Below are 11,383 nucleotides of genomic sequence, written 5' to 3'. Positions count from 1 at the left end.
TCTGGACAGGTCCGGACGGTTTGCAGGTCCGCCTTAAAGATGCCCTCATAACAGATACGTATTTTGTTAATTGGGAGACAGTGTATCGACCTGTTGCAATCGCAGACACTAATTCAGTGGGGCTTAACAGGTAGGAGTGGTTGGCGAAATGATAGGTGGAGGCTACACGAAAGCAACCCAACAAAAAGAACAAATCAATCAGGCAAATGTGAGTATACCGGAAATGGGCAAGAATCGTCCATATTAGACGTTAAAAGTTAGAACCAACTTTGCCAAAATGTACGCTAGCTAGCTTGTTCCTCTACGTACTCTCTAAGCAGCTAGCGAGTAAGCTCGCCATGAGCCAAGGATTCCTCTTAGCGGCCGAACAACCATCACAGAGGCAGGAGCAACAAGAATTGCACGACATCGTCCGGCAAGAGCACCATGGGTACACCAGGCAACAAGGCGGTGGCCCGACGTTGTCCGTCTACGGCCACAAGCGCAAGATCACTCTGATTCCGCTCGTCTTCCTCATCTACTTCGAGGTGGCGGGCGGCCCCTATGGCGCCGAGAAGGCCGTCCTCGCAGCGGGGCCGCTCTTCACCCTGCTCGGCTTCCTCGTCTTCCCCTTCGCGTGGGGCGTCCCGGAGTCGCTCATCACCGCCGAGCTCGCCGCCGCCTTCCCGGGCAACGGCGGCTTCGTCCTCTGGGCCGACCACGCCTTCGGCCCGCTCGCGGGCTTCCTCCTCGGCATGTGGAAGTACCTCAGCATCGTCATCAACATCGCCGCCTACACGGCCCTCATCGCCGACTACCTTGGCGGAAGCGGAGTGGCCCCCGCGGTCGCGCAGCCCGGCGGGGCGCGCACGGGCGCGGTGATCGGCATGACGTTGTTGCTCTCCTTCGTGAACTACGCCGGCGTGAGCATTGTCGGGTGGGGCGCCGTGGCGCTGGGGATGGTGTCGCTGGCCCCGTTCGTGCTCATGACGGCCATGGCGGTGCCCAAGGTGAGGCCGAGTCGGTGGGCGTCGCAGGTGAAGGGGGACAAGGACTGGAGGCTCTTCTTCAACACGCTCTTCTGGAACCTCAACTACTGGGACTGCGCGAGCACGATGGCCGGCGAGGTGGAGCGGCCCGAGCAGACGTTCCCGCGGGCACTGGCACTCGCCGTCGTTCTCATCGCCGGCAGTTACCTGCTGCCGCTTATGGCCGCGACCGGCGCCATCGACGCGCCACCGGATGCCTGGGTCAACGGCTACTTGGCTGACGCGGCAGGTACGTAGTACTACCTCCATCATCTGAAATTATATATACAGATTTGCATCCCCTAATCCAAATCCTTATCCACCCTCAACCCCAAACAGAACATTCAACTCTTGGACGGAAATGGCCGCCATTGATGCATCCTACAAAAGTGTCACAAGCCGGCCCATTTGATATTTCATTACCACATGCATGGCTAGAAAACACATGGCTAAATGAAAATCTTGTACACGTACGTACTCTTGGAGAAAAACAAATCTTTCTGCACCTAAACAAAATTATTTCTTACTTAAGTTGCACCAATTTATCCTTTTCTATTGCGATACACAATATATTTTTGCATCAATTTTGAGTACACGTACTCCTTGAAAATCTTGGTAAATGAAAATCGTGTACACATACTCTTGGAAAAACTAAACATCTATGGACATGTCGTGTTGGGTCTTTTTTTCTTTTGCGAGAAAATGTCCAATCTATTCATATTCAATCATCAGTACAACGAATACCAGAAATAATAAAAATTACATCCAGATCCGTAAACCACCTAGCGACGACTACAAGCATTGAAGCGAGCCGAAGGCGCGCCGCCGTCATCGCCCCTTCATCGCTGGAGCTTTGCAACACGTCACACCACACCTACCATGTCCCATCTCACAACAACTTTGATATGTCATATGCATTCATTTAATAAGATCATACATCACCAGAACGCCTATGTTTTCATCTTCTGGTTTGGCTCCAAGAAAGCTGAACGACAACAACCACCCCTGCACTCACCCGATTCGAAGGGTGACCGATTTGGTGATGGGTGAGGGTGAACGCCATCACTAGAGGGTGACAACCTTACGGTTGCATAACAAGTCAAAGATAAGGATAAGGAGAATCAACGGAGTTGTGGACGCGTGCAAAATCGGATGGGTCGGTGGGCAACAAGGAGAGGTAAGGGCATCTTCAACAGTGACCCGTAAATTTTCTCTCGTATCCGTCCGTGGACACGGATGTGGGAAGCTGCCATCCAACGCTATCCATATATATTTCAACCACTATCCGAACAACCGGACAAAATTCGTTCAAACTTGGCCGGATTTTCATACAAACTGGACGAAGTTCATGCAAACACAGCGGATTTTTATTAGATTTCATATAAACATGATGAAATTCATTATATTTCCGATATAGTTCAACTAAAAGCAGCGCTCATCCGACTCTAGGGGTATAATACCTAAACTAAAAGATCGCCGGCGCCAATTCCCCATCTCCGGTCATGAGCCCCGAAAAATGAAGCTTCGCCTTCTACAGCTCCGTCTCCGTAACCTCAGCCTCCGGAACGACGGAACTGAAGTTGTCTGCCTCCATGTCGTCGCCAAGCGACTAATAGGCCGACGATGCTCAGCCCACTAAGCTTGGCGTCGACGGGAGGGAAGGAGTGGTGGCCTTCTTGGGACCCAAGCGGCGGCAACCTACCGTGCACTACTATTCCTCGCAGCCGGCGGCACCCGCGGACGTGCTGGCTTCGTGGTCGTGGTGGCGAGGCGCGGCCTCGGCGGAGTCGGCGCTATCGTCATCATCGTCGGTCTCGGCGAACACCTTGTCGTCCATCCCTCATCACACTCCTTTTAGGTGGCCGCCACTTCTGCCACCCGCTGGCTGTACCCGCCAGCGGGCGAGGCGGATCTCACGGGCCGAGCGGAACGATGGCCCTGCTGGCAGCGAGCTGCTCCTCCGCCGCAGGTGCTCCTGGAGGAGTTGGTGGTTGTAGGCGGCGTCGGCCTGCGCCTCCCGGAATTGCTCCTCCCGCAGCGTGTCCATGTAATGGGCACGGGCCTCGCCGATGGTCATGGTGCAATGCACCGGCAAGGGTGGCGCGAAGGAGGAGACTGGCGCGGACAAGGAGGGTGGCGCCGGCTCATCGTCGTTCGCGTCCTTCATTGGGACATCAGCGTCCTCCGGCTGCCCGCCAGCCAGTAGCAATGGCGGCCATTTCCTTCTTCTAGTCCGGCGCCAGCCCGTCTCAGAGAGCTTTGACGCGGGAGGAATCCATGGTGGGAGTGATGCGGAGAGGGATCGAAGGCGGATGATTGCGGCTATGGCAGGGCAGTAGTTTATATAGCAATGGTTGATGGCAGAGGGACGGTCGGGTGGCGCCGGAGTAGCGGCCTCGGCAATCGAGTGTCATTAATGTGGGCGGCAGACGGGCGGCCGGACGGCCGTCGTGTCGTTTGAACGCGATCGGTGCACCGAGAAGCAGCGCGGTCGGCGCTCTGTCGGTCGGCGTGCCACTTCAATGCCGGTAACAGTGTGAGCGGGCGCGCCCGCTCTGGCCGGGCATGAATGCGGCCACTGACGATCTGGGGCGGCGCTAACCGTTTTGGGTGAGAAGCACTTGCGGGTAAGGGAGGGGTTTGGGTGGGCCAGGGCAGTTAGACACGGTCTTGGGAGCGGTCCGGACGCCCGCAAAGCCCCCATGGTTGTCTCCGGTTTGCGGGAGAAAACATGTCCGGACCACCATGCAGATCGATACAGACCCACGTTGGATGGCTCCTACGATCCGGAGGCGGTTTAAGGGTCCCGTTGTAGATGCCCTAAGACAACAAAGGTGACCGACGAGGGTGTGACTTGGATATTGAGGCGTGAAACAACAAACCATAGGCTAGCTTAAAATTATGGCCAAGTATGGTACTACTAAAGTCAAGTGAGGTGAAAAACAACAATGAAGGTTCCGAGGAAAACGACAACAAAGAGAAGAAAAGAATTCCCGCAAAAAAAAAAAGAGAAGAAGAGAATGATGGCCACGATAAAGCGCAAGTGATGACCACGGTAAATCGCAAGTTTGGGAGGGTGTGTGTTGTGAGCGGAGAGGGCGGACCCACTGTCAGTTGCTTCAAGTGCACATACGGAAAACTGCAGCCAAGCCATCAAAAATGAATGTGAATGGAATAGATGCGGGGACGTCTTTAATCTTGTTTAGTTTTTCCAGAGAAAAAGTTATATAATTATGTTGTGTCTACGCAGGCATCATCGGGGGCCCATGGCTCAAATACTGGACAGGGGCCGGCGCAGTGATCTCCTCCATCGGCATGTTCGAAGCCCAGATGAGCAGCGGCGCATTCCAGCTCCTTGGCATGGCGGACTTGGGCCTGCTCCCAGCCGTCTTCTCCCGTCGCGCCGCCCGAACCGGCACCCCGTGGGTGGCTATCGCCGTGTCAACCATTGTCACGATCGTTGTCTCCTTCCTCTGCTTCGACGACGTTGTCGCCACCGCTAACTTCTTGTACAGCCTCGGCACGTTACTCGAGTTCGCATCCTTCCTCTGGCTCCGCGCCAAGCACCCAGCGATGAAGCGCCCTTACCGCGTGCCGCTGCCATTGCCTGCGCTTGTGGCAATGTGTGCGGTGCCATCTGCGTTCCTGGCCTATGTGTGTGTGGTGGCTGGGTGGAAAGTATTCGCCCTCGCCGGGGGGCTGACTATGCTCGGCGTCGGATGGCATGGCGTCATGAGGGTGTGCAAGGCCAATAAGGTGCTCAGGTTCAACAACACAGTTTCTGCTGACCCTCAACAGGATCCTGGAGATGACTATCATCTGGTTCCGGGGGTGAGAAATTATCGGTTAGCTTAAAAGTGGTCATGCCTCATGTTTTTCCACAACTGAGTTGAAGCTTTGGTGAGTACTTTTTATTGGATGAGCTGAATTTGGAGCTAACAATTCCAAGTCTGTAATACTATCAAGTTGCATGTATATCTTAGCCTTCCAGGGAGGATAAATGACATTGCAACAGTTCCAAATTCAAAATATGTATGTCATCAAACGCACAAGCTTAAGTTCTGTTCAGTTCTTGGAGTAGTTAAGCTACAGCTCCTTTATGCTAATATACTGATTGTAGGCGAGTAAAGAGTTTTCTTGTTTATTCTTGAAGTTTAGAATCATTTTCGTATTAGTGCAACATTACATGCCACAAAACCAAGCTCTTATAACGGGCGAGAGTACTTTTTTTATATTTTTTTGAAAAGAAGGATTACCTCTTGCCTCTGCATCAGTTGATGCACACAGTCATACTATTAAACAAAATAGTAACAAAGTATGTAGTTCGATACAAGTTTGCAAGCAAAGCCGCAAGAGATGAATAAATTGCCACAACCAGCGAAATTAGGATATGATGGCTAGACACCTATTCTATTGTTGGATCGACATCCAAACCAGTTGTAAGTATCTCCTACTACACTCTCCCAACAGTTGCACCCATAGGCCATATGTTCCCTGACTTCTGCATGGCTGGGTAACAACCACGTACGGATCCAGCTAGTCGCTCGGAAGATGAGCTGCAAAAAATTCGTGTTTTTTATCTATTGAAAATAAACGTCATTTGACAGTTCCAAATAGTCCAAAATAATGCACACACTTTGACTTGAATATGCGCCATTTTCTTAGGCTCTGCCCCATTTAATTATGTCTCAAATAAATTGGCAATACTATTAGGAGGACCGACATTAAATGACACATGTATTGTACGCCACAATAACTTGGCTAGTGGGCATTTGAGGAAAATACGTTGGATTGATTCATCCTGATCACAGAAACAACATGGTTTACTACCCTCCCAACTATGTTTTGCCAAATTGTCCTTAGTCAAAATCATTTCCTTATGTATAAACCACCTACAGACCTTTATTTTTAAAAGCAACTTAATTTTTTAAATTTGAAGCGACTTTGGTATTGGACCAGTATTTATCAAATCAACATACATAGATTTAACTGAGAATACTCCTGACCCCGAAACTTTTCAGTGCAAGGTACCTAGCTCATCAGAAAGGTTAACCTTCATCAACCTACACACGAGATATAGCCATCTATCCCATTGTTCCCCCACGGGGGATCTCGTGCACTGAATATTTAACGGAATTAATCCTAGTATTGTACTGACAAAAGCATCTTTACATTGTACCGTATTGTAAAGGATTGGCTATTTTATGGCCAACGACATCTCCCCTAGCCATGAATCTTCCTAGCGGATTTTCGTGCTGAACATTTTGATATATTATACGTTTTTTCTGACATCGTATGCAAAAGTTATAGCCATTTTACATTTTCCCTACACTTTTTGCAAAACATGTCCAAATTTAAGTTTTTAAATTTTCCTAACTAGTACATGTAGTAACATAACTACATTTTAATTTTTGAAGTTTTTATCATTTTCTTTTGCTTTTAACAAAACTGAAAAGGCGATCCGGGGGGGGGGGGGGGGGTAGGGTTTGAAAATGGGACCTTTAGTACCGGTGCGTGCCATGAACCGGTACTAATGCCTCAAACACCATTAGTACCGGTTGGTGGCTCGAACCGGGACTAATGGGCATCGCACCCTTTAGTCCCGGTTCGTGGCACCAACCGGGATTAAAGGTCCCATTTGAACCGGGACTAATGCCTGTACGGTGCCCTGGCCGCTCGAACCGGGACTAATGCTCACATTAGTCCCGGTTCGTAATGCAACCGGGATTAATGCTCTTTTCTGGCCGAACCAAAGCCCTGTTTTCTACTAGTGCGTCCACGGGTATATATATTTTGTTTACTATGGCATCTCCTTCCAGGATGGAAGCTTTCAGTGGAACCTCGACATAAACATGTCTGGTGAGTCTCTTACTCGGCCAAAAGCCTAATTAATTAAAGTGGTGGGCAAACGCGTAAGGGTATCCATGCATGTTATAGATACTAGCAAAAATGCCCGTGTGTTGCACCGGGAGAAAAAAAACAGATCCCTTAATAAGCATAGCTACATGAGTAATTGTTTGATTTATGACCCACATCAACTATTGTGACCAGCTTGCTTAGAAAATAAAAAACTATTGTGACCAGCTTATTAACCAAGAACCGAAAATATGGATAGTTAATTTCCTAAACTTGGGACATTTTTCTCATGGATCTGTAACAATCTTCTCAAAATCTAGAACAATTTTATCCTAAACCTAAAAATTTCTCCATTTCATATGTTGTTGCCAAAAGAAACATAATTTAAGCAACGCCATATATTTCTAAAAGGCTAAAACATCAACTACATGTGAACAGAAACGCAGAGGCAAACTCTTTAGGACTACTATAATCATAGTGATTAGCGACCACTCTTGGCAGATATTGTTTTGAAGTGTCCATGTTAAAACGATATGGCACATCGTTTATATACAAACTGCTTGTGCGATTCCGAAGTCTGAATGCTTGTATGGCATCTTGGTGCCAAGAAAAAGAGATGACCACTCTTTCTTCTGTTGCTTGATGTATTGTTCGTTTAGATGTAAATTCCAACTTCTGACTAATTGCTCTGAGAATTGCTTGAACTGATTGCTGACCAAAATGTGATAGTGGCTCGATGACAAAAGGGTAGTGCCATACGGTGCACATTCTTGTGGATCCCTGTATATCTCCCATGAATATTTCTTTGCTTGACTGATTGTTGATATCCATGGCTGTGCCAGAAAAGGAAAATTTTAAATTAAGAACTGTGAAAATCATATACTCTACTGTGATATATATGGGCCAAAGAAGCACAAATCTTTTGCTGATCAGGCATGACAACTTTGTACTCCGTATGTTTGACAGAGAAGGGCAGTTTATTACTGTTTTATCTGTGACCATGAATACGTGAGTGAAATGTGACGCTAAAATAAGCAGATAATATTTGTTTTCCGTTCTAGTGAGCATAGAGCAGGAGTGGATCTTACTAAAATAGCATGAGCGATTTATGCTATGGCAGAAAGTAGCTAAAAGAAATACTACTAATGGAAGAATAAAAAATCCAGGAAATGGAGAGATTATATCTGCGAGTGCAGGAAAAAGTGGCAAATTCAAAGAATGTACTTTCATTTAGCCAACAGATAAAATGTTTCTGTTCTCGTGAGCAAACGGCTAGAATGAACCTCATTAAAATAGCATGAGTGATTTATCCAAGGGAAAATAGTAGCTAAAAGAAATACTACTGACGGAAGAACAAAAAATAAGGAAATGGAGATATTATACTTGTGGGTGCACGAAAGATTATTCCAAAGGAAGTACTTTCTTTTAGCTATCGCTCAAAGCAAAAGATTAGTGCAATGGGTAAAAAGTACACACCTTGACAGTATATCTTGTTCTTGTGAATCATGTGCTCTACAAATTTCTGAAATCTGCCACTCTAATTGTACAAAAATCTTGCCACCGAAATCTGCCAGACTGTCCACATAAGTTCTTCACTTCGGTCATAATCCAATTGATAATAATAAGAAACTCTGCTAGTTGCATATCTTTTAAAGCAAGAAATTAATTAATAATTACACCTCTCTGTAGTCCGTAATTTCATCCCATTGGGCTTCTGCACAAGTGTCTACTCATTCACAATATACAGACAAATTTAGATGGCAGAACATTGTAGATCAGAAGAAACTTTTCAGGGTAAAATCCATGTCAAGAAAAAGAACAGACATAGAGCCATCATGAGATTTGGAGCCACAAAAGTAGTAAGGAAAAGGAAGAAATATGAAAAAGAGAAGGACATTTTGCTCGTTTAGTACTCACTGATCCCTGCTAAAGAGAAAGACATGAGACTGGAAGGAGCCGTCAACTGAAAATATTGACGTCAAAAAGAGAGAAGTATATCTTCTAAACTCAAATTATAGCTACAGCAAAACAATGCTCTACTTTCTCTAGCAATGGCAAAATTCAGAGATGTACATATTGAGGAGGTGTTCATGTTGGGCAGACGTGAGGCACTTGATGTCGAGGGATACAGGGGTGTACAGCACCAGCGGCGCTGGGAGTTTGGCCGCTGCTGATGAAAGTATGCCGTCTCTGCTCTCAAGCACCACCAGATGGTGGTAAAACTTCAGTAGTAGAGGACACCCGACCAACAACATCTAAAGAAAAACAAATCGTTAATTCACTCTAGTTTACTTTCCATAGGAAAACATAAGCAATAGTGTTGTAAAATAAAAGGAATTGTCAAAATTAGTAGCTTCATATGAGAAATCAAATGGGAAGACAAACGATAGTACTCGGTAATCAACTGGCCAGGATACACACACAGATCAAATATATTTCAGTGAGAGAATATTCTGACTGCGGTTCATGATTTCCTCTCCGAGCAATTGATACTCACGCTCACTCCAATTCTACTGGCAATTCCGTGAATCAAATATATGCCTTCTTTCATAGCAATGAGCTCTAGAACCTTGACCATCTAAGGGAAGATAATTTTTCATCAAAGTTATAAACAGACCCAATTTGAATGTACCTCATCAAATGAAAGGTGCATAGATGTTTAACAGCCTCAAGGTATGAAGAATCATAGAATTCAGAAGACGGCTATGTATACTATGTATTAATGTCTCATGTCTTCAGAAATCTCTATCTACTTTTCAGTAGGAAAATTAGCTACTTCCAGATTTATGTGCTCGACTTGATAACTTATAAACACTCTCGGCCATTAACCTATTTCACGGACTTCAGCACAATACCTGTATAAAATTTATAGAAATTCTGCTCAAAAAATGTTAAGCTAAGTCGGCAATGCATATATTACCCACATCTTATTCTTCGACCAAAAGAAGGTAACAAACTCCTATAAGTATAGATGAAAAATATGTTATGAGCACCATAAAGATAAAAATTATCGAATGACAAGGGAAGCGTAGTTTTGCACAAGTACCATTCATGCACCTGAAAGATCCACACAAATAGAGCTAATAAAGGATTGAGTCAGTAATATATATATCACCATCATCTCAAGGTTCTTCCACTATCTTCGTCCTTCCCGTAAGGGTATCCATGCATGTTATAGATAAACATGTCTGGTGAGCTTTATGAAGTGTTCCGTCCGCTTTCTAAAGTCTTTTAGAGATTTCAATATGAACTACATACGGATGCACATAGACGTATTTTAAAATATAGATTCACTCATTTTGCTCCGTATGTAGCTTATATTGGAATCTCTAAAACTAAAAAGACTTACATTTAAAAACGGAGGGAATAAAATAAATATATCCATGCATGTACATGTTTTTTTTATTTTTTTGGTCATTAGTTTAATATATTTCCTCATCCTCACATACGTAGTATAGTGAATACTATAAGCTCAATACGCGGTCATTCTTTTCATCGAATAACCTTTCGAGCCTTTCCCGATGGATCTCTATCCTCCTTTGAAATCAGTAGAAATCCACTCACCATTCCCGATTATGTCTTGCATTAATCTGTTTCTGGAAATAATACCTTTTATTTACTTTTGACTAACTGAAAGGAGGGGAATTGCGAAGGTTGGTGTTACACAAAAACACAGCCCTTCATTTTTTTTATAGAGAACATCTACTTTCAAGCCACCTTGTTGCACTCCACCCTAATCTTTGCCCCCCCCCCCCCCCCCCCCCCCCCCGCGCAAAAAAAATCTTAATGTTTGTCATTTTTATTGCATACCCGACTGTGTGGCCCATTGTCGGTATTTACGTGGCAAAGGTCTAGACAAGTCAATCCAACCGTTGTGTGATCCAATGTCAGTGTTCATCGCACACATTTCAAAACTAGTATCGCTTGCTATTGCTATTTCAGGCAGATGGGTCGAATTTCACCACCGTGTGCAATAATTAATGACATCGCATACATTGCAGCGACTAGTATCGTGTGCGTTATAGTTCACACAATTACAAAAAAAGATTGTGTGTGATATTTAAACTTCGACACACGATTTAGTAGGCATAAAGTGTGTGTACACGTATCGCCTTTCGCTCTGCAATATGAAAAAAAAAAGTCTGTGTGGCGGCACATAACACATACGCCGGCACTCCCTGGCATGTGGCAAGTCAATATGGTGCAGCTTATATATGAATTTGGATCACAACATAACAATAACACATGGTGCAGCTTATGGTGTTGGGAAACGTAGTAGAAAAAAAAATGCCCTACGATCACCCAGGAACAATATGAAGATGCACTTAGAAAAATTCGTGAACATATATGTTCATATGTGATACACAAAAAAAGACAAATACCTAGATAAAAATGAGCTTTTTCTTTGTTGTATTTGGACTAGGTATTTTGTGTGGACTGCAAATAATCGCATTAGTTAATAAAACTTTACACATACTTGAAGAACATGTATATGCATTTTTAGATTTATTTTTTTGGAA

At 45.2% G+C, this 11,383-nt stretch overlaps 1 protein-coding gene across 1 annotated transcript; it reads left to right on the top strand.

Annotated features, from left to right (window-relative positions):
* Nucleotides 1–208: 208 nt before the first annotated feature.
* Nucleotides 209–5,087, top strand: LOC109735563 (probable polyamine transporter At3g13620). Its single transcript, XM_020294778.3, has 2 exons — nt 209–1,257; nt 4,258–5,087. The coding sequence occupies exons 1-2, from the start codon at nt 339–341 to the stop codon at nt 4,860–4,862; spliced, it is 1,524 nt and encodes a 507-aa protein (XP_020150367.1). The 5' UTR covers nt 209–338; the 3' UTR covers nt 4,863–5,087.
* Nucleotides 5,088–11,383: the final 6,296 nt, after the last annotated feature.

This window comes from Aegilops tauschii, chromosome 4 (assembly GCF_002575655.3).
Source record: "Aegilops tauschii subsp. strangulata cultivar AL8/78 chromosome 4, Aet v6.0, whole genome shotgun sequence".
Lineage (NCBI taxonomy): Eukaryota > Viridiplantae > Streptophyta > Magnoliopsida > Poales > Poaceae > Aegilops > Aegilops tauschii.
Note: the sequence above shows the minus strand (reverse complement) of the source record. Positions and strands in the feature narration are given on the sequence as shown.

Bases quoted from the DNA above. Each gene is read 5' to 3' on its own strand.
- LOC109735563 (XM_020294778.3), top strand. From the start codon at position 339: ATGAGCCAAGGATTCCTCTTAGCGGCCGAACAACCATCACAGAGGCAG. The intron at 1,258-4,257 runs GTACGTAGTACT...GTGTCTACGCAG, and splicing joins CTACTTGGCTGACGCGGCAG to GCATCATCGGGGGCCCATGG.